The sequence below is a fragment of the Perca fluviatilis genome, chromosome 6, assembly GCF_010015445.1.
Source record: "Perca fluviatilis chromosome 6, GENO_Pfluv_1.0, whole genome shotgun sequence".
Lineage (NCBI taxonomy): Eukaryota > Metazoa > Chordata > Actinopteri > Perciformes > Percidae > Perca > Perca fluviatilis.
In genome coordinates this window covers 28389160-28416279 of record NC_053117.1, presented here as the reverse complement: position 1 = coordinate 28416279, position 27120 = coordinate 28389160, and the positions used below count along the sequence as shown (strand labels likewise).

Genomic DNA, 27120 nt, shown 5'->3' with positions numbered 1-27120 from the left:
TTGAGCTACATAAGAATACAGTCAAAATCTCCAGTAAGGTTGTAGTGAATACTTTCTTTTACTGATTGCAGTGACAATAAATTTGAAAAAAACTCTTTCATCCATTGTTCCCCCCCACCTTTCTCATGGCTCCCTCCTCTCGATCCACTGCTGCACTGTTGGACTTCCACTCCCCTCCATCCTTTGTTTGGTGCTCCCTGGTGCTGTTGTCCATCCCTCCTCCGTCGTCCTGTCCACCTCTTCCCACCGCACCTCTTTCTTCACTCTTTGCTCCAAACTTCACTATCACATTGCCAACTCCAGATGCCAATACACTCTTCCTTTTGGATTTCTGGCAGGTCTCAGAGATGACCATCTCTACCCGAACCAGTGCTCCCTGTCCGTCGCCCTCTGCCACTACAATAGGCCAGTGCTGCTCCTAATAGATCATACAGACAATGTGAAATTGAACAGACATGGACACCAAACTGTCTGACCAATTTGCAAAATCTGCAAAGTGTTTCCTCTTAGTAGAAAATAGAGACAATGTGAGGGTAAATGGACACAGTACTTTGGACACCATACTGTCGCTTTTGCAAAAGTGTTTCCTGAAAATATTTATCAGTAAAACGTCCATGTTTTTCATTTCTGGATATTTTACACAGACTTAAACCATTGGCAAGATGAAGAAAACTTGAAAATGGCTAGTACCTGATTGGTTATGGAGATGACACTCTCATCCAATGATACAGCTGAGAGGAGGAAGTCCTTAGGATCATAGACATCAAGTGGTGTCACTGAACCGTCACTGTACTGGATCCACGCACTGATCGCTGCTTCCTGAAAGTGAATGAGAAAAAACTGTCATGAGATACATAGAGACCATCTTGCAATGAGGAGGGAGGGGAGGGCCCCTGATTGGAAAACACATCCATCTTCAAACTCGGACAGACTATGCTATCACACACATACACACACACACACACACACACACACACACACACACACACACACACACACACACACGTAGACTCACAAGGTGAAAACAATACCAGCATCGCTGTCACGGCTGGTAATAACAAAATGGGTATTAACAGTGTTTTTAACATAAACACAGAACTTTCAATCTTCCTTTATTGGGCAATGATGAGCTAAACCTGTTTTCTAGGAGTTATATGGTAAAGATGCAATGGCTGTTTTACCATGCTCAAGTCCCAGGCCCCTTGATCCTCAAGGTATCTCATTTCTGACTCGTGCTCCACTGAAAGTTTAACCCATTGTGAAGACCCAATGTACTCACACGAGGCAGGGAAAGCTTGAAGAAGGGTTAATTTAAACATGGATTTCAAAATCACGGCAGGTGATTCTGATCCAATTTACATCTCTCTCTGGACATTACAAATTTGATGTTCCGATGCACTGTAACCCATTCTTTTCACACGGTATCATACGTTATTCCAACCTACGCAGTCTTCTCTGCAACTTCGACTCACCACATTACCATAACATAACTAATTATATCAGAACTTTATAATGTCTCATTCCAACATAAGAATTTTACCAACTATAAAATTATATATATATAATAAAATTAATAAATAATATTAATAATATTATAAAAATATATTTTAAGTGAAAAATATATTAATTGGTGTTGGGCCTTGACAGTGTGACATTTAGTTTTTAATGATTCAGCTGTTTGAGTCTCCAACACAATGGAAATAAATAGCATATTGTTAGTCTTGGAGCAGCACAAAGTGAGACATGTACATTACCATCCATCCCTCCACACAAACTATTAACTTAAACATGTAGACATTCATAATTGAAACCAACCACTTCTTTTTGTGCACAGACACACTTTTCTTCTGACTTTCGTGTATCTTTCTCCAGCCTCCTCGTCCACCATTACAATGAGGACAAATACTTGAAAAAATGTTTTTTTTTTGTCAACAGTCTTCTTCCAGCAGCAACTATTCCATAAATAAAAACAGAGTTCAGCAGAGAATGTATTTTCTCTGCTTTTCTTTAAGTGATCCTGCCGCACTAATTTCCCTTGATAAAACCCTTTGCTTTCTTTAATCAGAACACAGAAAGGATTGTGTAGGTATAACACCTCACTACAAAAGTAATTAAGCTCCAATGCGAGGAACACTACTTTATCTCTTTTCCTCCCTTTATTTTCACATGAAATTGTAATTTTTCCTTGCTTCCTTCATTCCCTTATTTACCCCCGCCCCCCTCTTTCCCTCTTTCCCTCAGGTCTTCTGTTTTTTACTTTTTTTTCACCCTGTTTTCTTCTCCTCTACTTTCCCTCTCCATAGTCGCATCAAATTTCCACAGAATATATTGAATGATGTAGATACAAACAGACAGATAGAAAAAGAAAATTTGAATAAAATGAAATATGATATCTTTATTTTGATCGTAATGGGCTGCTTCTCCTCCAATTAGCCCTTGGATATAAATTATAATGTGGGGTATGGTTTGATAAAGAACAAAAAGAGAAGGGAGGGGTAGAGGGTGTGAGGGATAATAGCTTGAGATAGTGTGATGAAATAACCTTTGGCAATGTGATTAGACAGTCAAGAATATCTTGTAACATGGTAGCCTTGCAATAAAATGTGCATGTGAGTATAGGTGAGCATGTTTGTTTTTTAGGTATGTGTGCTTGTGTGTGAGTGTGTTTTTCTATATATGTTGTGTGGTTATGCACTGAGTAAGAGAGCAAAAGTGGAGAAAAAAAAGAATTCATACATTTTTACCAATTTAAATTGTGTTGGACACATATGACAAATGTAGTTTTAACTGTGATTTCAGTTAAGCAAAAAACAAAATGCATTTATGTGGTTCTAACTAACAATATCGACCACTTTTCTTTACCGTAGACGTTTAGGTGGCTGTAACTGTAGCTAAGTAGTGGTATAGCCTGGATGTTATATGCACTTCTAATTAGAAGCTAATTATTGGAGAGATAGCAGCGATGTGATGTTCGCAGCACAGAATTACTGTGCAACTTTTAGGATTACAACCTTGGGGGTATTACTGTAGAGATGGGAACAGTTTAAAATGTAGTCCATTAGTGTGTCTGTGTCTGTGTATGTGATTCAAACTTAAAGGCAGCGTGGAATCTATGCATGTTTCTGCATCATGTGTCTGCATGTGCAAGTTACATTCTGAAAATCTGATAAATACAACCCTGGGAGGATACGTTATCTAGCAGAGATGGAGATATTGTGATTTGGGTGTGTGGATGTGTTTGCGTACCTATAGTATCCCCTACCTGTTTGGGTGTGTGTAGCAGGTCTGTGGCTGTAGTCGTTAGCTGTATAGCCTGGTAATTTCCAGGACTTGCTGTCATACTGAGCGACAGAGACGCAACCAGCTGGACACCCAGGTCAGTGATGGTGACCTGCACAAACAGGAGAACATCGTAATACACGCCAATAAAAAGGACTTATATCCCAAATACATAAAATTATTCAATATACTATTTTACCTTGTCATCCAAAACAGTCACAGTCTTCTCTGCCAGGATGGAGTCAGACAGCGGGGACAGAACCTGCAGCAAAAGATCACACAACACATAAATAGTTGTAAAAAGAAAACACTAACAATTCAAATTTGAAGTTTTTGGTTTCTGAAATGAATCTGCATTATTAGTTGCAGGGATGCACCAAAGCCATTTAATCCATATGTGAGTTCCTAAAAGCTTTCATTAAAAGTTGCATTCCATGGCAGCTTCACATTTGCCTGCTCTAACACCCAGAGTCTGCTAAGTCTTTCCAGAGAAAAAAAATCCTAAAAACAAGTGCTCACAAGCTGCAAAATCCAAGTTACAAAAAACCAAAAGACATCATGTTGCTGACAAATTGGTTGTTTGACAGGTGATGGAATGACATCTTGAGTCTTAAAAAGACGCAAGCTGTGAAGAAAATAATGGGGAACAACAAGCTCCTGATCATGCTGCATCAAGTATAGGATATTAGGAAGTACACATTAGGAAAACTCTGAAACACTGTATGGGAGAGAGTTGTATTAAATTAGATTTTATTGTTGTCTCTGTGTTTTTTTGCCTTAAGGTGACAGTAAAGTGTTTAACACTGGCGAGAGCTGGTTAACATCACAGTGCTTTGGGCCAAATAGACTGGCAGTATCTGTTTGTTACTGTAAGTTATGAAACACCTAGCACACACACACACACACACACACACACAGTATTGCCGTCTGCCTCCCAGCTGGCGTCCAATGTGTCAGCATTCAACTAAGACATCTTAGTAACAACGCACTAGGCCAAAACTTAACAACTAAAAAGAAAGTGAATGAAAAGAGAACAGAGAGAGAGCACAAGTGAGAGACAGTGAGCGAGCTAGAGAGAAAAAAATGCAGTAGGTGTCAGTGAGAGAGAGACAATGACAAATAGAGGAGGACAGAGAGTGAGAGGGGCAGAAAGAAGGAGTGGGAAAGAGATTGGAGTACAGATGGAGAGAGGGAGCAGCAGACAGACTGTGATAGAGATTAGGAGCCCTGTGCTGTAGTGTGCTACTCCGCCTGGCGACAGGAGGACAGGCAGATCTGATTGGTGTACAAAGAAAATCTCTCAGTGAACGTGTCGGGGCGTCAAACTCAATCCCACCCTCAGTGAGCTAACAAAATGCAATGATTGACATCTTTGGGATTGCTCCTCAAGACAGGCAGAAAATAAGAGGACGAGAAAGAGAGACTGGGAGGGAGAAAGGAGAGAGAGAGATAGGCAGGAGAGGAAGAGGTGAGACTCAGGGGGACGGAGCGGGGGTGCTAAAATTGAAATGTCAAACTATTAAATGATGGCTGTCGACTCTGGCATCTCAATGGGAATGCTGGGTAAATTCTCGCTCCTGGCTCCCAAACAGAGCACAGCTGTCTGTATGCGTGCATCTGTGTGTGTGAGTGTCTGTGTATGCTTGCATGTAGCGCTCCCCAGTTGAATGGATGCAAACACACACTCAGCTGTTCCCCAAAATCCCCAAGATATCCCCCACTGCTGCGCCGAACGCAGCGCCAACCCACTTCTAATACACACACAACACACTCTTCAGAGCAATTACGCAAATGTAAGCACTTAGAACGATCCTGAATCATGAAGATGTACAGTTTATATATACATAAAAGACGGAGATGTAACATAATAGGATAAATATAACAAACACTGTATTGACTATGACTGTGACATATTTAGCAGTTTTGCCTTGGCTCTGCTATAGAACAGTATAACAGTAATGTAAAACAGTAAGCCACAGGACTGTCTTCCACTGTTACATTCAGTCACAATGGGCCGGCTTATTGGAATTCAGCAAGAGTGTGTTCACTGTGTGCAAGTGTGTGTCTGTGTATAATTGCTGAACATCACACTGAGATGTCAGGGCCAAATCCGACAGTTAATTGTGGCTAATTGTGTAACGAGCTAGCAAGCAAGGCTTACAACTGCAAGAGAGGAAGAGGGGAGGAAGAAAGAGAGGATAATGTTTACATCACTGGAGTGTTTATGGCTGCAAAGTGAGTTGTCAAATTACACTGCGCTTCACATAATCATACTTTTTTAACCGTCTTTCTCCTGAGTTGTTGTCCAACAAACGATGAATACATTGTCGATGTTGAGTGTGTTTTTTCAATCTTTAAAATGCAATTTAACCACTGATTGTGGGGATGCTTTATAGTTCGTGGATGGTACACCAGAGTTTGTCTAGTTCTAAACTTTACATTCTATTATTTAATTAAAAGCTAACTTTAAAACCACATGAGAATGTATTTATTTATTTTTGGGTTATTTCATTTTATTTTATATTTCATTCTCAGGTTGATATAAGAATGTGAATATACTGCTTCAGTTACAGTAGGAGAATGAGTTGTTTAGTGGTTTGGAATGATAATATTAACTAAAATAGTTAAAAAAGAATGTGAAAGAGAACAGACTGTACATACCTGTATAGTGGTAATCCCCAGGTCCCGCCCGATCAAGATTCGTCCGTCTATCAGTCTGGCAATGCGTGGATCTTCTACCTGAGGAGCACAGAAACAGCTGTCAGCCACTACTACAAGTTTAATCACTTTGTTTATAAGGCTTTTGTGCATTTATCCTGGATTAATACTACAAAAATTCCTTGTTTGAACTATAATTCAATAGTCAAACATCAGTCCAAACAGGAAAGAGTTTAAAAAAAGGTTTAACATCTTGTGAAATATAAAACCTTTATCCCATAAGTGAGATGACAAGATCAATACTAATCTTGTGTTTGTGCGCTAGAGTTAGAGCTACAGTTGGGAGATGGCTAGCCTAGCTTAGCATAGACACAAAAAACACAGGGAAACAGCTAGTTTGGCTCCCTCCAAAGATTTTAAATCTGCCTAACAGCACCAATGCAGCTGAATCTGTAATCCATAAATCCAAACTAATAGAAATGTAAACACAAGCTGTACAGTAACTATTGATCTGTAAACAACATTCAGGCACACCTCCCGAAGTCTCCTCATCACATTGAGGTTGCTAGGCAACCAGCAGTGACACTGCAAACAAGTATTATACTGTGTTGACACTGGCCGCTAAAGAGCCTCAATTGGCAGGGAATTGCTGAGAAGCGATGCCTGATTCCTTTCAACGCCCATGAAGCAATTGTGCTGTTCACATAGCATGTGCCCTGCTGAAATATGAAGCAATCGTTTCGGCATCTGATCTATATTTTCCGCAAGTTTTTCTTCAAGAAAACACACTGATAATCTATAATAAACGGTATCGAAGATATATTATATATGATGTAAATGATCTGATTCTGATAAATGATATGAATGAATATGCATCCCCTGCTTGCCAACATGCCTTGATTTTCCTGCCCCTCTCCCTGCTGTTTTCCTGGAGTTTCAAATTATCAGATTTTTACATAATGAAATATCCAAACCTGCCCATCAACTATATTTATTTAGAAATCACTGAGTGTCACTGCTGTTTGTTGCCACTGCTGCTTGCCCTTCTCTGGACATACAGTATGGCGGCCAATCGCAGCAGTTCAGCGGCTAGTGTAAACCCGGTATTGGGCAAAAGGGTAAATTATTGTTGTAAAGAAACTGTTGAAGCATTGCCATTCATTAATGTTTATGTACTGATTAAACAAGCGAGATACAACATGTTGATTGGGTAATTGTAATGCTAAGATAATAACCCTCTGTACCTAGCTATATGCTTAATGTACGGACATAAAAGTTCTATTGATCGTTCTAATCTCATGTGACTCTTGAAAAGCAATTGAGCATATTTCCCAAAATGTTGAACTATTCCTTCAAGGAAGATATAGTGTACGTGTGCGCATTAGGCTTGCACGATTCAGGGAAAAATATGAATCACGATTTTTTAGCTTAGAATTGATATCACGATTCTCTGCCACAATTCTTTTTCTCACTTAAGTGTAATGTTTATTGCACACATGAACCATGACAAAACAAAACAAATTGGCAGTACCAAATATAGATGTTTTTTGGCACCTATAGCACATTGCACATCACCACAAGCCTGTAAACATAGAGGCTTCAATGAATAAAGAAAATAAAGTACATATTGGCCATTTAAGTACAGTAGGCTACCAAAAATAGTGACATATAACACATTGAACTAAATATGACCCTGATACAGGCTCTATCTGAATTCCTTGAACATGTCTTTACATAATTAAAACATGTCAATGTCAAATGCTTTCAGTAAATTAATTGAAGGAGAAAAAAAAAATTGAAGTCATTTAAAAATGAAATCGCAAACACGGGTGAATCGAGATTGCAATTTTATAAGGATTTATCGTGCAGGCCTAGTGAGCATATGTGAGTATATGTGTAAACATACCTTTAGCTGGTCCAAGACCAAATGAGTGATATCAGCTTGCCAGTCCGCACCCAACATGTAGACCATCTCTCCTCCTGGGTCAGAGGGTTCTGCGACAAAATGGGTAAGGACTCGCACCAAGGCGTACTGGTACTGTAAGGTCGAGAGAAAGTTCAAATTGGACATTAATGATCAACTACACAATGGGCACTGTGTTATCTTGCACGTTAACTTGTAGAAAAATAGTACACAATAATACTGCACAGTAACTTAAACCAACTGAAGCAAAGCATTATAGTACATACAGTAAGTCACATTTCATTCCCAGTATGTGGTCAGACAGCTCTCACTGCCTTTAGGAATGCTGACATTGACGAAAAGGATTAAAAAACTCTCTATACAAGTTTGTGATGAAAGCCAATTAAATAATACCTGTAGGGTGCAGCCTTTGCCCTTCCTCTCATCATCCTCATCATCTTCACTGTCTCTGGTAGGTCTGGGAGGGAAAAAAATAAATGAGACAGAGAGAGAAAGAGAGGATGAGCTTATCTGGTAATTAAATGCCATTTTTATACTCTACACTCATCTTCAGTAAATCTACTGTATAATCTCTGCTCCAGGTTACTCTCTCAGTCAATATAAAGACACTTAGGTTTTTAATCCAGCTGTAACACATTTAAAACACTTTAGTTGTACAGTGTGCAACTAAGTGTGTTACTTTTGTAACTTCTCTTAGCTGAAAAAGCATGAATGAATTTCCCTTGTGAATGGAGCCCCAGTTCACCTCAACATGTGTACAATCTAAAGTGGGACTTCTCAAATAGCCACATCTGTACTGAAACAGCTCGAATATTCTTTATGTTTTAAGCCATTATCACAAGGCAACTCAATATGTTGTCTTAAGTTGCACTTCACAAAAATATATATTCAACAGGATTTGTATTGGTGTTTATTGGAGAAACTGGACTGAAAAGTATACTAAATAGAATGTATTATGTACTTGAAAAGATGTTCTAAGGATTACAAATTACATAAAAAATATTTCCATACTGGGAGGAAATCATCAGCAAACAAAAAAATCAGTTAGCACTGTCCAGATGACACACTACACTATGATATACAGTAAGTGCTTTAGACTCCACTTTACACTTTACTCCATTTTGAATGTATTGTTTTATTGTTTCTATATTGTTTATTATCACTCTGTAATACTGCATTCACACACAATTACTCTTTAATTTGATTTAGTCCCTGTGATGTGGGAGTTCCATGAGTTTTTTACCACCTCTTTCCTGTATGTCGAGTACAAACACTTTATTGAAAGTTTAGCATATTTCAAAAGACACTTGCAGTACTTCTCAACCAGTGGCATATCATACGTATAACCTTTTAAAATGACTTTATGTTGTTACGTAAAGTAAAAATCTGCATCTAAATCTGAATTTGTCTTATCCAGTTGTTCCATATTTTCCATTTGTCGCCGCTGTGCACTTCTGATTAAAGCAAAAATTAAACAATTACATTAACCCATATACGTTAAGAAATATCAATGATTAATATGAAAATGCATATACTTGGTGTAATTCCACAGCAAAGGAGGCTGAAGAATCACAGTCAAATAAAGAATTAAAATTAAAATTAATCTGAGAATACTTTGAATACACCATCAGTGTTAAAACAGAAAACCTCTCTCTCCCTGAGTGGAGGATATCGTTCTCTTTGATTACTCAGACACACAAAGAAACACACATTCCCTCTTCTCTGCCTCCCTTTGTGTAATATCTTCACAATACAACATGCAGGCAGGCCCACACCGGACCACACAAGAACACAGCTGCACAGCTGTCTGTGTGAGAGTGTGTGCCTAATAGTGCTTGTGTTTCACTCTGTGAGATACAAGTTAGGGAAGATAGAGGTGTGTGTGTGTGTGTGTGTGTGTGTGTGTGTGTGTGTGTGTGTGTGTGTGTGTGTGTGTGTGTGTGTGTGTGTGTGTGTGTGTGAGTGTCTGTTTGAGTTTGTGTGTGCACACGGGTTGGTGACTATCTGAGCAGAAAGTGGCGAAATTGAAAAATAGGTCCAGCAGAACAGAATGTAAGGGCGTCAAAATAGGGGAATAGAAGCAACACACACACACACACACATACACACACACACACACACACACACACACACACACACACACACACACACACACACAAAACTACATATACACCCACATACCCATGCACACACTAATTCACAATCACACATAGAGGCACGGAAGCAGGCAGGCATGCATGCAAGGAAAAAAGACAGACTATTAGGAATGGGTTTGTATAACCTGAAAAAGAAGTGCACATGCATATTTGAGCTGTTATTAAAATCTGAGCCTTAGGTTTCCCCATTGTGACTCTGAATTTCAGTTCAAGAAACTAAGTCGGAAGCTGTGTATTCAAATGTGGCAATTTCTTGCTTACACATCCCTTCTTTATGATGAAGTTAGAGTGTCTTAGATTATATAATGCATTTTTGTACATGTGCAACAGCTGAAACTCAGTGTAGAAAATGTAGAAGTTTTATCACATGCTTGATGTTCATACTGCCTCGCATAGCTCCATCCTCAGAGGAAATACACAAAAGGTTGGATGTCATTCAGTTGAAAGATTTTATTAAACAGTATAGACTCTGTGAGGAAAAAGAGGGAGAAGAAGTAATAGAAATATAGAAAGAAAAAAATAATATGAGCCAAACAGAAGAAAGAAAAATAGAAAGCGGACAATATACTTCTGCCAAGGGTTTGTGATCCTCTACATTATGTATTACATCAGTACAAATCTACACAGTGATTTTTTGTATTGAGAAAAAAACTCTTATAAGGTTTAAGCTACTACACATGTTTTGCCTGATCTGCAGCATCTGAATCAATCAAATGAATTATTTAGTCCTTGACTCATGGCCTGAATTTACACCAAATTCCATTAAGCTAAGTTTTAGTGAATAACTGTTAACAGATAAACAGAGACCGAAAATACAACCTTATAATTAGGTAAAAATACAGTGAATGACAAAATAGACAGAAGAAGAAATTAAGATAATAGTGGGACATTTTTCTTACTGCAGAGTAGATGAAAGATAAATAACTTCTACCGTTTATATGCTAGAGTGCCAGTTTAGTCTGTCCTACATTCATCTTTCTCTATACAGTATGTTGCTTTGCCTTCACCCTCCTTCCTTCTTCCACATTACACAAACACACAAAAAGTTGCACAGAACATAGGCAAGCATGTGCATGTGCATGCATGCACACACACACACACACACACACACACACACACACACACACACACACACACACACACACACACACACACACACACACACACACAAAGAAACAGAAACGTGTGGGCACAAACTGACACTTAAACACCAACATCCTGTAACTGATCCACCCACTTGCATTGAGACAGAGAGAGAGAGAGAGAGAGAGAGAGAGAGAGAAAGAGAGAGGGGGGGAGGGTGTGTGTGTGTGTGTGTGTGCGTGCGTGCGTGCGTGCGTGTGTGTGTGTGTGTGTGTGTGTGTGTGTGTGTGTAAGTGAATGAATGCCTCATTCGGTGGCAATGATGCTAAAGCCATAATAGTAATCATCAGTATAGCCAGGCAGGCCTTGACCTCATAGGAAATTATGGACTGGCTAGAACGCTCTATATAGTGCTCTATACTGCTCCATTCAATAAGCACTATATCACACACGCACACATGTGCATGTACACACAAAGACATAGGCACACATACAAAAGCCAAAAGACATAGACATTCACACATTGCCTCGGTTTATCCTTTCTTTTCTCTCTCAGTCGCAAAGTAACACACACAAATCTTAAATTTGTGAAAATTACATGCAGCAATGACACGTACAGTCTCTTCCTTTTGTCTTTTTTTTCTCACACACTCAAACTCAGTACTCTTCGCTGAAGAAACAATATGCTTTGACTGCTTTCAAGCAGAGCAAGTGCATGGACCAATAGCTGTAGTCAAAGTTCAGAGTAGCATATCTGCCTTTTTCTGTTGTTTCAAGTTCAACTACCACAGAACACAGAATACATTACAGAACACAACAAGTTTTGCTGTGAGAGGACGTCCTGACTGTTTTGTTTGTATGTGTATATCACACTGTGTATACTGTACTAATAAGTACACACAGCACAGCTAGATTTTTTGCATATTCAGTTATGTTGTTGCTGGTGTATGCTCTTTTTACCAGTAGGGTTCTCAGTTCATAAATCATCTACGATATGTGTAACATCAATAAATGCCACCAACAATCCATTAAAAAGAAAATCAGAATTGAATTGCTTTATGCTACAAGGAAATAAGGAAACAATTTATTTTGCATGTGATAACAAATTAAATTTACTTATTATATCTATGTTTATTTATCTTATTTTAACATGTTACCAGCTCCCCTCTCTTTGGACGATATAGGTTACAGACTAGAGCTAGACAAATAATTCAACTTAAAAAATATATTGAACGATATTAGCTTATTGCAGACATATTAGTATCTTCGTTTTAATGTCAGCTGATAAGTAACAACAAAATTGCCAAAGACATCTGTCCACCAGAAAGTTTATTTGTCAACAGTAAAAGCTTGGGCCAAGGTACACTTAACAAGCTTAAACATGTTTTTGTAGCAATAGAGAAATGATGCAAGAAGAGGATCCCTCACTGGCTTCCCACCCGTGAACACTATATTGTGGCTCCACAATTGACACTGTGGATTCATTCCGCTTCCTGGGAACTATCATCTCCCAAGACCTCAAGTGAAGCACAACAGAGGATGTACTTCCTGCGGCAGCTGAAGAAATTCAACCTGCCAAAGACAATGATGGTGCACTTCTACACAGCTATCATTGAGTCCATCCTCACATCCTCCATCACCATCTGGTACGCTGCTGCCACTGCCAAGGACAAGGGCAGACTGCAGCGTGTCATTCGGTCTGCAGAGAAGGTGATTGGCTGCAATCTGCCGCCGCTCCAGGACCTATACGCCACCAGGACCTGGAAAGATTGTGGCTGACCCCTCCCATCCCGGCCACAAACTCTTTGAGCCACTCCCCTCTGGCAGGAGGCTGAGGTCCATCAGGACCTCAACCACACGCCACATGTGGCACACGTTCCTTTTCACTACTGTTTAACTTACTTTATTATTTATTTACATTTATTTTATTGTTATTAATACATACTGTGTGTATACGTTTATACTTATATTGTTTATATTATTTTTATCCTTCTTATATTTGAGAATGTGTGACATGCACCAACAACACCATGACAAATTCCTTGTATGTGCAAAAAACGTACTTGGCAATAAAGCCCTTTCCTTTCTGATTCTGATACGTTCCGTTTTCTAACAACAAACCTTTACGTTAGTGTTAGCTGGTCTGATCTGTTATGTAGCTGCTATATTGTCTTTTTCCAACAAAAATGAAAGGTACACAGGTACGTTGTATAATTGCCTTCACTACATGAATCAGTAAAATGCAAACTTTTACACATGCTTACACCTCTATGTTTCCCTCAGTTGTGCCCTTAAGGTCATACAGGTAATATACCTCTTGTTAGTGATGATCGGTACCCTCCAGCCTTTAACCTGGCTCAGCTCCGTATCTGACACGTCTATCTGCAGAGGTAGCTTGGGCACCCAGACTGTGAGCTGCAGCTGAGCAGATAGGTGCAGGTAGGTAAAGTTGACTGCCAAAGACTGCCGGCCGCGCATTTCTTTACCGTTCACCAAAACCTGGTCACAGTTTGGGGAAACCTGAAAAGAGGACAAGAGTAGGAACAAAAGAGGAGAGTTGGGTTGTGTTTGGGACAATGTGCATGCAGAGTCTGACACTTCTAAAGGACCTCACACAGACTTAACTTGATGATTTCTGCAGAAACAGATGCAGCCCCTGTAGTGCATTCCTTAAGCACAGCCTGGAGTGAGTTTTCATCACAACATTCATGCTCTTGCAGTCAATAAGATCTCTTTTCATTGATTTCATACACTTTTATTCATCCTGTAAAGCACTTTGGAACACATTTTTGTGCCCTGAAAAGAAAGGTTAATAATATGCTTCTGGAGCTTCTTCTTGCCACATTGGTGGCACCCGATACCCAGGGAGCTTGTGTCACCTCTAGTAAGTAATGTATTAAATGTACAACTTGTAACATTCTAAAACCATTAATTCACATTCATTTTAAGACATTAGTATAATTGCTTTGAACACATCAGACCACCCAGGAGAATACTGCCAACCTTTGCAATGCATTTTAAATTGTGTGCCAAAGGATCTAGGAGGAGATCTGGTCTAAAATCAGAAGAGGGCTAGAGGGCAAAAACATTCTCTCTGTGAGAGGAATTATGAATAATAGTCCTATATTTGATGACACTGATATAAGTTGGAATCGGTCATCTAAACCATGGTCTCATTGTTTACAATAATTCATAGTCATAGATTAATTTTACAGCCATATCCTATTTAACCCAAAACCCCTACACATTACATTACATGTGAGTCAGCTAACATTGTATGCAATGGTGGAAAGTAACTAGGAACATTTAGAACTAGTACAATTTTAATGTACATTTTTACTGCAGAACATTAACCTTTGATACTTTCAAAAGATTTTGTTGTTAATCCTTGTACGTAATTAGGATTTTCACTCATGCAAAAGAGTACTTTTTCTACCACTGTTCCAAATAGCAGTGCCCTTCGGATTAGCAGTTAGTTACTAATTCTGTCACTCTGGTTTTAACTAGTACTCCGGCTTTGCTCATTAAGATTCTGTTGAAGCTACTGTTGAAATTGAAAAAAAAAGAAAACAGGTTTCTTTGCACTTTAAAATACTGAATGGTGACCCAACAGTTGTAGTTAACAATGATTTCTCCAGACTAAACTATTTTCAGAATTCATATGCATATGGTGTCTGCTCAGACACAGTTTGTCAGACGCAGCAAGGACACAACAAATAATTAATTAAATACATATTAATTGTCTCAAAAGCTGCCCAATCATGCTATGGTAAAACCAAATTAAATACAGATTTGTCATTATCAAAACGCTGTGGACATCATTCTTATGTACGTTCTAATGAAAATGTTTTGTGTATCAACTTGACTGAATTTACGTATTGTCCTTAACAGCACCATTACGTGTTTTTCCATAATTATGGAAATGCAGATATCTAGTTTTAGAACAGAATTATTCCAAATCATTTGATACTGAAGTGCAAAACATTTATTCAGACACTGGATTATTATGGTTGTATTTCAGAAAGTGGACAGCACCCTTAAAGACACTCTGACAGGCAGAAAAATGGAAAAGCCAGGATTTTAGTCAGTTTCATTTTCACCCTCCTTGCTCATCTGACTGTGTGACTGATTGAGATGACATTTTTTTGGACAAATCCTCCTACGTGTTTTACCAACAATGGATTCATGCAAGAAGGAAACTGATCATAACGCAATGTAGGCATATGTGATCTTTGCCCAGTTGTTGTGGTAGCTTATCTTAAATCAAGATTTAGCATATATATATTATTCTGGGCCAGTTAGTTGGTAATATTTTGTTTCAAAAATTAGATTTAAAACTATGATTGTCAATTAATATAAAGAATACTGACTGAAATCATGTACAAATGTAAAATCTATAATGAGGGTAAATATTAAATCATGCTGTGTTGAATATATTTACTGCCATTTAGTTTTTCTCTCTCTGTCCCTGTAACATAAACCCTTTAGTTTGACTTCCTCTGCCTTTCAAAGTCTGCCTGCCTCACCTTTCAATGCTTTTCCACCTTAATTTGCCAAACTTCCATACCTGTACAGATTTTTTCCCCTAAATCCTGCTTCACTCTATTACTGTGTTTTCAAATGTATTTCTAACATGAATTTACCTAGGATAGAGTTCCCTTGTGTGTATGCTCTCTTTCAGCAACACCTTCTTTTATATTCATCCAGTCATACACATTCATACCAGGGCACTTCACTTGTCTTAAATTTTGGGGAGAACCATAGAATTTGTGCATTTTTGGTCAAAAGTAATTTGAGCTGACAACTTTATTTTAATCTCAACCTTATTTATTCGCAATTATTGACAGTAATTTTCTGCTTTGTATTTTTTGGAACCTTAAAAATTGTGTTCAGGACAAACATATAACTCCAATGGGATGTTCATGTCGCTCTGTCTGTTGATGTTTCTTCGCATTTAACATTTGCTTTGTGTCCTATCTGAACACACACCACGTAGAGTAAAAAAAAAAACTCCTAACTTTTCCTAACTCATAATTTAATCTAATAACAATTTTAAAAGCCTGTCCTGTACTGTACGTCTGTAATTTGGGAGACTTTCTGCCCTCTAGTGGCAGCTCATTTTCAGTCCCAACGTGTCAAAAAGCGACGTTTGGTCAGGTTTTATTTGACGTCCTTAATCGGGACTCATGGCGTCACTTCATGATGCTTCTGATCATTTAACTGACATGCGCCACAAGAACGGGACGGTTAGGTTTAGGAAAACATTGTGGGTGGGGTTGCAAAATGTACATTTCAGTGACACGTGGGACAAGAATGGGACACAAACCCCAGTCTCCTGGGTGAAAGTCCTGGGCCCAGTTTTTCAAAAGTGATCCAGTGGGATTTCGGATCACGGATTGGATCAAATCTTGGAAATGGGTTTTTCAAAAGCAAAAGAGGGATTCCGAACTAAGATCAGACCATGTAATCCAATCTTACATTTGATCTGGATCAAACCTGCCCTTTGGGTTTTTCAAAACTTTGAACTTGGTTTGGGATCTATTTGATCCAAAAAAACAGGATTATCCTGATCCCATCAGAAGGGTGGATTCAGTTGTGATTTTTCAAACCAAATAACATCAGAGTGTTTTTCTTTTAAGTAAATGATCACAAAATCAATGTTTACTGATGATATATACATTTATTCATATTTGAAGCATATGTGAAGCATGTCACATCTAATGAGATATGGTAAAAAAAAAAAACATTATAACAAAATAAAGAATGTAAAATGTTTCTGTTTATTATAGTGTTTCTGTTTCTTAAAATTAAAACAAACAATGGCTATTTGTGGCCACCAGTATTTTGCCTACCTGTTGTTCTTTGCTAAGCCAGTAGGTTACACTGTTGGTTCCATTTAAGGCTCTGGTAAACAGGATTTGGTAATCCTAATATTTGGTATTTGGATCACAGTGATCCAATCCAATGTCCCTTTAAAAAACTGGCATAAAAGTCAAATGGATCAGGTGATCCTGGATAGCAAAACATGGGATTTCCAAATCCATATAAATTTGATGCAGATTACATTTTTTGAAAAACTGGGCCCTGTGTTGTTTAATCCACCCGGGCACAGTTTAGTATACAGTGCACTAGTACACTAGTCAAACAAACTGGACTTTGGGGTCAAACGTGCTATGGCACGTTTTAACTGGGCCAAGTGTGAGTACGCCCTAAGTCCACTCCACATGAGTTATGCTAACATGCCAGCTAGCATTAGCTTATAGTTTTATTCTATAAGAATATGTAAATCTGTGAAGGAGAGGTTCAACACTCACCATTATGAGATGAGATTATGATGTTTTAGCTACTTAGTGACAATTTGGAGAACATTGTGAGTTTTGACATTAAAATATTAACTTCAGGTTTTAAATCAGCGTTCTGGCTGATTATTGTCGCACTCGGGTCGGATCAGGTTAAGAACTTTCCATTTCCCTGATAAACACAAACAAGCATGCACAGCACTACACACACTTTGTGTGGTGTGAAAAAAAATTCTGGCTTCCTCATGAAAGTCTTTGATCTCAAAAGAGGTTAACATTTTGTACATAAGTGCAAAACGTTTCGTCTCTATCTACTCTTACCTTTTAATTTCTTTCAATTTTATTTTTTTCTCTCCGCATCTGCTCCCCAACATAAAAGGAAAGGTGCCCAACCCTCTCTTTTTTTTTCTCTTTTACTTTCTTTATATCTCCCCCAACATCCACTATTTTCCTCTCTTGACCCTCTCTTTTTCTTTTGTCTCCGCCTTGCCCTCCCTCCCCCATCGCACCGTCTCCCTCTTCATCTTCGTCTCTCTCTGAAACCTGATTTACCGCTTGTTAACATCAAAGGGATGTTAGACTGTTGGTGCCTCAAACTATTTCTCCAAATCATTCTTATATTCCAGGTGAAAATCAGTGTGAAGACTGCACTTGGTAACTGTGGCAGGGTTTAGTTTCCAATGAAGGTATGAGACAGCAGAAGTCATGGGAATGCACAATGGTTCTGCTTGAACTACCACACAGCCATTGTCCAGGACTGTCATTTCTACCACAGTTTTGCTGAATTACTTCTGCTCTATGGCTGAATGTCCTAAAGGAACGTTTTAGAAAAATCAAGTTTTTGTTCATTTAGTCAGCTTTTGGAAAGTTTGAAGAAATAGGCAGGGAACTTTTCAGGTCAGTTACACAGGAGTTTGGGTTTTCTGAAATAATAATTTGATTCCACTGCAGAGGGATGAACTCTGAATTACTAATACAAAATGGATGCAGGATCATTACACGATATACAACTCGTGATCTTTACTACAATACTAGCAGGCTATTTGCCATGGAAGTTGTTAACAATGCGTCTTTCGTTCTTTTTTTCCGAAACATAATTAAGAATGCATTTCATTGTATGGGAGCGGCTTCTAAGAGCTGCTTTACCTGTTAACTGCTAAGCAGTTAGCTCTATAAGTGCCTTATTAAAAGGTTAAACAGATTAATGTTATATGTTGCTCAACCCTCCTTTTTGATTTGTGCTGAGTCAGAAAGTTTGTGTTTAGAAACGTATGTTGTGTTTTTGCTTTTCTTGCAGGTTTTTGTTTTGTTTCATAGATATTTAAGGTTTAAGGTTATTTTAAATATTTTTAAATTTAGCTTGGGCTAACATCCATTCTGCTGCCATTACCAGTACAAACATACAAAATGTATTTCTACAAATATACAGACAGACATGTTATTGAACAAACGACACAGCGAGATTCCTAAAAACACCACTAGGCAAAGACAGGGAAAACATTTACACTAAAAAAATACACCAATCCCTTTGTAAATAAAGTAAGTAAATCAATTAATAGTAATAAAACCAAATAGATCCTCACAGTCTGTCCTGACCTATTAATGTAACTGCTATTTAAAAGCTTTATTGACACAGAATCAAATTCATTTTAAAATATATTTAATCTTCATTGTCAATTGTTTTTAATTTTCTTTCCCCCTGTTCGTTTTTGTTTGTTGTGGATTATTTTTTGCTGTATTCTTTGTGTGTGTGTGTTCACATGGCACAGAGCTGAGTGCCAAAATAGACTCACAAGAGCTGCCAGAGACATGATGTGGAGTTGGCGGCACACAGAGAAAAAATTAACGCATGACTACAAGCAGATACACACACACACACACACACACACACACACACACACACACACACACACACACACACACACACACACACACACACACACACACACACACACACACACACACACACACACACACAGCTGGGGACCTGGCAGTGTGAGTGGCAAAGAAGAGGAGATCTTGTTAAATGATGCTGTCAGTTCTTCTTATTCATTTATTCGTTTATGAGCGTGCCATATGTTTCATTTATGTATCAGTCCAGATTTAAAGTAATGAAATCAGATTAATAATACTCTGATTCTACTATAGAAATAAATCAACAATATAACAATGTTTTTCTTCTTGCAGTTTGTTTTCTTATGATAACAACTTACATATTTTATCATGACTACATGAAAAAAATGTGAGGTGTGTGCCCGATGCCTGCCTGATTACAGTAAATCAGTTATCACACATGGTTAAAGGAGTTTGACATTTTGGGAAATGCATATTTGCTTTCTTGCCGAGACTTAGATGAGAAGATCTTTACCACTTTCATCTCCTTATATATATATGAAGCTGTAGACCAAGCAGGCAATTAGCTTAGCTTAGCATACAGACAGGAAGCATGGGGAAACAGCTAGCCTACCACTCCAAAGGTCTGCCGCGACATTTAAAGCTTATAAATGAATTACGTCAACTGCTTGCTCCCTTTCTGTCAGAGAGGATATTAGATGAAATTGGAATGGCTTCCAAAGAAAAAACATTTGAGATTAGATTGTCCCCGTGGAGTCTGAAACAACTTCTTAACATGAGAGACCAGTCACATTCAGTTTGGAGAAAGCAGGACCCAAAGGTTTTAACTTCAAAAAGCTTTATATCATTGTGGTTCAAATAAGACTCCTGAATAGCCCCCACCAAAAAACATGATTTTAACCTTAAAATTTCAACATGAGGAAAGTTCCATGCACCACAGTAAAGTAAATGCAGTGGCTGTGAAGGAGTACAGTTCATTAATGTTATTTTAAATTAACTTATTTCTACAGGGACAACTTTCAATGAAAAGACAAAATAAATATGAATCCGTTTTGGACACACACACACACACACACACACACACACACACACACACACACACACACACACACACACACACACACACACACACACACACACACACACACACACACACACACACACACAACAACAAGTGTATTGGTGTTTTGCAAGTAAACAGCTGAGTTGGAGGTTTGAGGACACTGAAGAATGGATTTAATCTCTCTGTTTCTGAGAAAGACACAGTGAGAGAGAGAGAGAAAGAGAGAGAGAGAGAGAGAGAGAGAGAGAGAGAGAGCAGGCCAAATAGTAGTGGGAACGAGAGAGAAAGCAAAGTGAGAAACGATTGAAGAGACATACAGAGAGGGAGAGAAGTAAAAGAAGAGCAAAGGAAAAGCAGTGAGAGAAAAGTAGCAGAGGGAAAGTAAAAGCGTGGATCTCATCAGTTAGGAGTTGTTGAAAGCACAGAGGCCAGAAAAAGCTGCCTTCACCTTTATCAAATACCGCAAACAACACCACAACAATGTACAAACCTCCAAAGACAATTGCTGAAACTTTCCTAACTTCTCAGCAGCAATTCCAGCCAAAGCAGACAGAAAGCTTGGCTGCTTAAACTGTGTTTTATTAAAAAGTAGAGGCTGAATCCCATTCACTTTTTTGGGACGCACAGTCACACACACACACACACACAAACACACACACACACACACACACACACACACACACACACACACACACACACACACACACACACACACACACACACACACACACACACACACACACACACACACACACACATACACACACACACAAACACACACACACACACACACACATACACACACACACAAACACAAAAGCACAAACATACACACAGCACAGAGACACCATGCATGGAAAAACATGCTGATGGTATTACAACTATTTTACTGTATATTCAGTTTTTTTCCACAGCTTTTATAAAGTGTCAAAAGCTATAACACTTTCTTATTATTGAATACAAACACTCTATAAGCTACACATGTGCTACTGTTGCAACACATGCTCAGATTCATGTATAAGTGTAGCAGTTTAACGGTCTACATTTTAATTCTCTGAATTTTTACTACAGTACAAGCACATACTTTGACTTATAATGATCCGCCTACAGTTAAAATAGGTTATTATGCATGCAGGAACTTCTGACCCACAGACCTCAGGCTTGTTTCAGAGAAAATGACATGTTTTATTCGTGGCTTTGTGTAGAGGTTAATTGATGGTCGTGTCTCGATCTGATGTGCATGAATGTGCATGAACATGCAATGCTTGTAACAATCCGGCTTCTTACTGTGCACTTGTCCACCTGCCGCTGTCTTGGTGCCATCCACCAAAGGAACCTCTGCTTGTTCTGTGAATATCCGACCTTAAAAGCAATGGTCCTGTTGGTTGAGAGGCACCTGCGGCTCGTGTTCCATTATACTAATTTGTGTCAACCACTGGGCATTTGTCAGTATTTACAGACCTCTTTCAGACTGCCCTGGTGACTTTATTTATTAAAATAATATTCTAGCTCATTTTTGGACTGTGTGTATTGACTCTCTCTGGTGACAGGCCAATGCTACCAGTGTACGCACACTTGAGCTGTGCATCATATGCTTTTCTCATCCAAAGAGGTCTGATGATAGCGATACCTTATGTTCAGCTTTTTGAAATATTGTATAGAAAGCACAAATTAGTGCATGAGGTCCTACAGCGAGTGAATGTGGAGTTTCTTGTACTGGCCAATTTCTGCTTTACTTGTATTAGAGTTGTCACTTCTGGCTTCAAACACTCCCACAGTTCCAGCAACTCGGCTACGGAATTTTGGGGAAATGTCAGACTATATATACTGTTTTATATCGGGCCTTAAAGGTTAGGCCCGACAAGGCCTGAGCACGACAGGGTTCGGCCCGAGCCCGACAAATACATTTTGATTGACAGCTTTTTAAAAGCCCGAACCCGTTTACAGGCCGACATTATTCAAAAGTGCGCACACACAAAGCTCTTTTGCCTTTTGTCAAGAATGAGTCATTTATACATTTTTAAACATAATTTATTCATGACTAACGTAAGCTATAGGCCACCTGGAAGTTGGAACAAATAAATAAAACAGTCCTCCAGAGGCCAGGCTCCGTTTCACCTCCTCAGCATCCATTTTTGCGCTAATCTAAACGCATCACCGGACCGCTCATTTACCGCGCAACCCGGAGTGCAAGCCTGAGCCCGTCCCGTCGGGTCCCGTCGGGTTCGGGCAAAGATCTTCAGCTCTAGCTCTTGAAAAACAAACCAGCAACTCTGCTAGCTTTTTCCTGGTTTGTGGTGCTGCATAAACTATTCAGACTATGGAATGAGCTTTTAGCTTACACTTCCCTCTTCAACTCGACTCTCCTTCCCTTCCTCAAAAACCTACTCAGGAGTCCCAAAAGTCAACCACCCCCTCACCCCCATTTACCGATGATCTCCCCAAGCTGAGTCATTTATTTAAATCCATATTCCTCTCCCTTCAAGCTAAGTGATTTGTCTGAATTTACAGTTACTTCTCTCTCTGTCTTCCGTCGATCTCTTACACTCTCGTATTTTCACTATTAGTCTCTCTCAGATGTATATTTTCTCCCTGCAAAGCAATCCATCCATCTCCCTCACTCTCAGATTTCATCTTGCAATATTTTTCTCTGTGTGTTTCACACTCTCCCTCCTTCCCTCTCTGCCCATTTCACTTGTTCTATGCCTCAGGCATTCAATCCATCTGACTTTAAAAATCATATCATCCAATAAGGGCCCACTTGGTAGACAGGGGCGGGCCCTGAGGGACAGACTAATCAACTCTCTGATGGGATTAGACCTCCCACCTGTCCGTCATTTAAAAAACCCACACTAGACCAATCGCCTCTGCAGTTTCATATGGCTAGGATTTTAGAGTTTTTGTTTTCTGCATGCACACGCACGCAAACACACACACGCAAATGCACACACACGCACGCACACACACACACACACACACACACACACACACACACACACACACACACACACACACACACATACAAACAGACATACAAACACACACACACACACACACACCACACACACCACACAAAGGTGCACCCATTAGCAGCCTTTAGCTCCATGTATGATTGTGATTTGGCTCAGATAATAGACAGCTGATGGAGAGAGCAGTTGGAAGGTGCACGCAAACACACACAAGTTAGCAGAATATCACTGGGCCTGTCATTTTGAATTTGGACAAAGGGGCAGTAAAATGTTCTCGAATGGTCATTTGCACTCTGCTTTTCTCTGGAAAAAACTGTCTAATCAAGAGAGAGATGAATAGAGAAAAAAACTGTCTAATCAAGAGAGAGAGAGAGAGAGAGAGAGAGAGAGAGAGAGAGATGAATAGAGAAATATAAAAATAAATCCAGTAATGGAAAGAAAAGAATGGGAAGAGCTATACAAATTTAACAGGAAAAACAGCCAGAAGGTGACAATCTGACAGCAACAACATAAAAGATACAGGAAGAGGGAGAAAGATAACGGGAAGAGAGAAGTCAAAGTCAGAGAGAAGAAAGTATGAAAGAGAAATGAGCTGATGTAAGATAAAAGACGGCATTCCCTTCTATTGGTTGGGATTTTTATTTTTTGCATTGATAAAGCTGGATAGAGTTCTGAAAAAAATGCATCTCAAGTCTTAAACACTGTATGCTCTTTTGAAATTAAAAATTCTGGTGTTGGTGAATAAATTCAGCATGCTATGCAAACACATTTCTCAAATTAATAATGAGCATGTGTATTTATGAAAAACGGATGCTGTAATTTTTCTAAGGACAACAGTCTCATAATGACATAAGGCTGCTATGATTGGCACAATAAATGGTTCAGTTTTACCGCATAATGGTTTAAAATCTGTTAACCACAACCTTTTTACACCGCTAAGGTTGTTGTTGCTCCCATGGAGCCAATGGTCGTTTGTGTACTTTATAGTAATTGGTAACCATAATTATTTTACCATCGAGAATATACAATGCATAAATTGCTATTTAAACATTATAGTTCATGAAAGCGTACTCCATAAGCTGACAGCAACACATTTAACTGGCATTTGATAAGTTTGTTTGAAATTCATTGGACTATTGGATGGAAACATTCCTGCAGAGATGTTACAGAAGGAGAGAGAGGTACATAACCACAAAAGATAGAATGACACCAAAAAGTGGTTTAAAAAAGAAAATAAAGGCAAGTATGATATAATGTTGCACTTACAGTAAAACCACTATAATAAAACAAAACCATTTCAATATCTTATCTTAACTGTGCTTCTGGTACCACCGATGTAACTAATATTTTTACGCTCTGTTGTTCATCCTGCATCCAGTTTTCAGTACAACATCTCTCCTCTTGATTCAACTGGGGCTGGTGCTGTGCTGGCATTTAGGGAATATAAACTCAACGTCCCTGGAACTGTATCTACCAGTCAATAGCAATGTAACGCAACAGCAATCAGAAGAAATGTCTCAGTGGCATTTGTTTTGCGGTACTAGCACAATTACTACTAATAAACTAAATGGCTGCCTCCACCAGGTCAAATCTTTACAGCGATTTCAGATGATGTACATTCACCTATTCAGATCCTACCATGCCTAAATGCTTTGTTTAAAATGTTTGTTTAAACTTTCTTCTTTCTACCCTCTATACCATCTCTCTCCAATAAGACAAAGAAAAAGTAGTTCATACTTCAAAGACTCTCTCTTTAACTCTACTGTCTTTACCGCGGAGGTCTACAGGGCTTAAGGAAAATGCAGGAGGGTGTGGGTTTGTGTCTTTTTATGTGGGTTGGACAGTTGTGCGAATTAGCATGCTTATTAGCATAGGGATATAAGTCAACACTGGCCCCAATATGTCTGTTTGTATGGCCCTATTGTGGCCTAGGTGTGTGGGTGTAGATGTGTGTGAAAGGGCTGCTTTTTTTTAAGTGCCTTTACTGCTTTTTTAAGTGTCTTTACTTGCTGTTAGAGTTGGTCTTTTTTGGCTTATTTCTGACATGCTTTAAAAATCATATTTAAATGAAAGATACAAACAGTCACTGCAGTACAATTCACATATTCTTTATTTTTCTATCCTGCATTAGTGCTTACAAATCTTCTATCTTGAAAGTTGTAGAAAAGAATTGAATTAGTTAATATACTCTTAGGTTGTTACATGTATACTTTTCACATACCAATCCCTCATTCTTTGTACAGTTTGATTACCACTTTTACTGTAACTTCTTCTGCATGAATTAGTTATCCTACCAAACAGCCATTTAGACAAAGCTTTAACATGCTCAACTTCAAAACAATGTCTATTAAAAAAAACACATAAATGCAGTTGCTTGAAATGTAACCCGATTATATGAGACATAAATGTCACACAGTTGTGTGCTGTACTCAAGGCATTTAGTTCATCCGTGACAGACTTAGTGGACTGAGTCTGTTCAGCTTCTTATGGAGCTAATCATGCTGGTGATTACCTGCTTGTACTGTCACGTTTTTTTTTTTGCCCTCTCAATTTTACACTACATTGTTTCTTAACATGTCGTGAGTGGATGTAAACATTAGCGGCATAATGCTGGATAGGCCAGGCCCTCGACCTCTGTAAAAGCGGTTCAACAGCTTGGCCTTTCTAATGTTAATAGCCCTGCAGTGGAGGCAGACTGCTGGCTGCTAACAAGAGAACAGTGCACTGGGAAATGCAGCAATACTGCAGTTGATTTAGAAAATCTCTCTCTCTATCTCTCTCTCTCTCTTTCTGCTTCTATCCTCCTCTGTGTTTTCACTTCTCAACTTTTAAATAGGCTAAGTGCAGAAGGAGACGTGGTAAATGTGACAAAGAAGGGCAGAGAAAGAAATGACTGGAGACGGAGGCAATTTAGGAACTAGAAACTGTTAAGGCATTTGATCAGGATGCCTTCTGGATGCCTCGTGGAGCTATTCTGGGCACGTCCGACTGGGAGGAGACCCCGGGGCAGACCCTCAACACACTGGAGAGATTATATATCCCAACCAGCATGAGGTGGCCTCAGGATCCCCCAGGAGGAGCTGAGGACATGGCTTGGGAAAAAGGACATCTGGGCTGCTCTGATTTTCCCGTAACCTCAAATTCAAATGGACATTTTTTTTTTTACTGAACAGAGAGGAGGAAGAAGCACAAGTATCTGTCTTTTCCAGAGTCTAAATAAATATGTTAATGTTTTATTGATGAAGAGCCATACATGTGGCATCCGGAAATAAATATTAGATTTATGTTTCATGATGTGTGGCCTCATGTCTCATTTTCCTTGAGCATATAAACAATCTATCTTTTTTTCTCTCAGCATGCCTCTCCCTTTTTCTAGCTCTATATTTATTTCACAAAGCCACATTATTTTTTCATCATCACCTCTCTCTCTTTCTCTCTCTCTCTCTCTCTCTCTCTCTGGTCTAGTGGGAGACAGGTGCAGGTGTTTCACTTAGTTGGTGGGATTCTAAGCAGTGCACACGCACGCACGCACGCACACACAGTGTATTTAAGATTTTGATATGAGAAAGATACCATATAAACTGGGGTAAATTAGATCACCAATTTAAAAACGTACTCAAAATTAATACTAGAGGTTCGACCTCTAAATGGATTCCAAGTTTTTTTATTTTTTCCGTATTTATTCAGTTAGAAAATATATCCAGTGATGCTCCAGGAAATTTAAAGTGTCACTGCTTCCCAAAGCTCTAAAAGCAGCTACACCCTGGGGCTTCTACCCAGTTTTACCTCAACTGAATGAATATAACTGTACGTAGCTACATGTACAAATATATAT

At 38.9% G+C, this 27120-nt stretch overlaps 1 protein-coding gene across 1 annotated transcript in view; it reads right to left on the bottom strand.

The window, feature by feature from the left end:
• si:dkey-215k6.1 (transmembrane protein 132C) overlaps positions 1–27120 on the bottom strand; it is a 304130-nt gene that overhangs the window by 5764 nt on the left and 271246 nt on the right. The window contains exons 7-14 of the mRNA XM_039803645.1: positions 13415–13620; positions 8255–8318; positions 7844–7975; positions 5941–6018; positions 3479–3541; positions 3263–3391; positions 691–819; positions 119–418 (exon numbers count right to left, since the gene is read on the bottom strand). Of these exons, the coding sequence (XP_039659579.1) occupies positions 119–418; positions 691–819; positions 3263–3391; positions 3479–3541; positions 5941–6018; positions 7844–7975; positions 8255–8318; positions 13415–13620 (1101 nt within the window). The remainder of the gene's footprint in view (positions 1–118; positions 419–690; positions 820–3262; positions 3392–3478; positions 3542–5940; positions 6019–7843; positions 7976–8254; positions 8319–13414; positions 13621–27120) is intronic.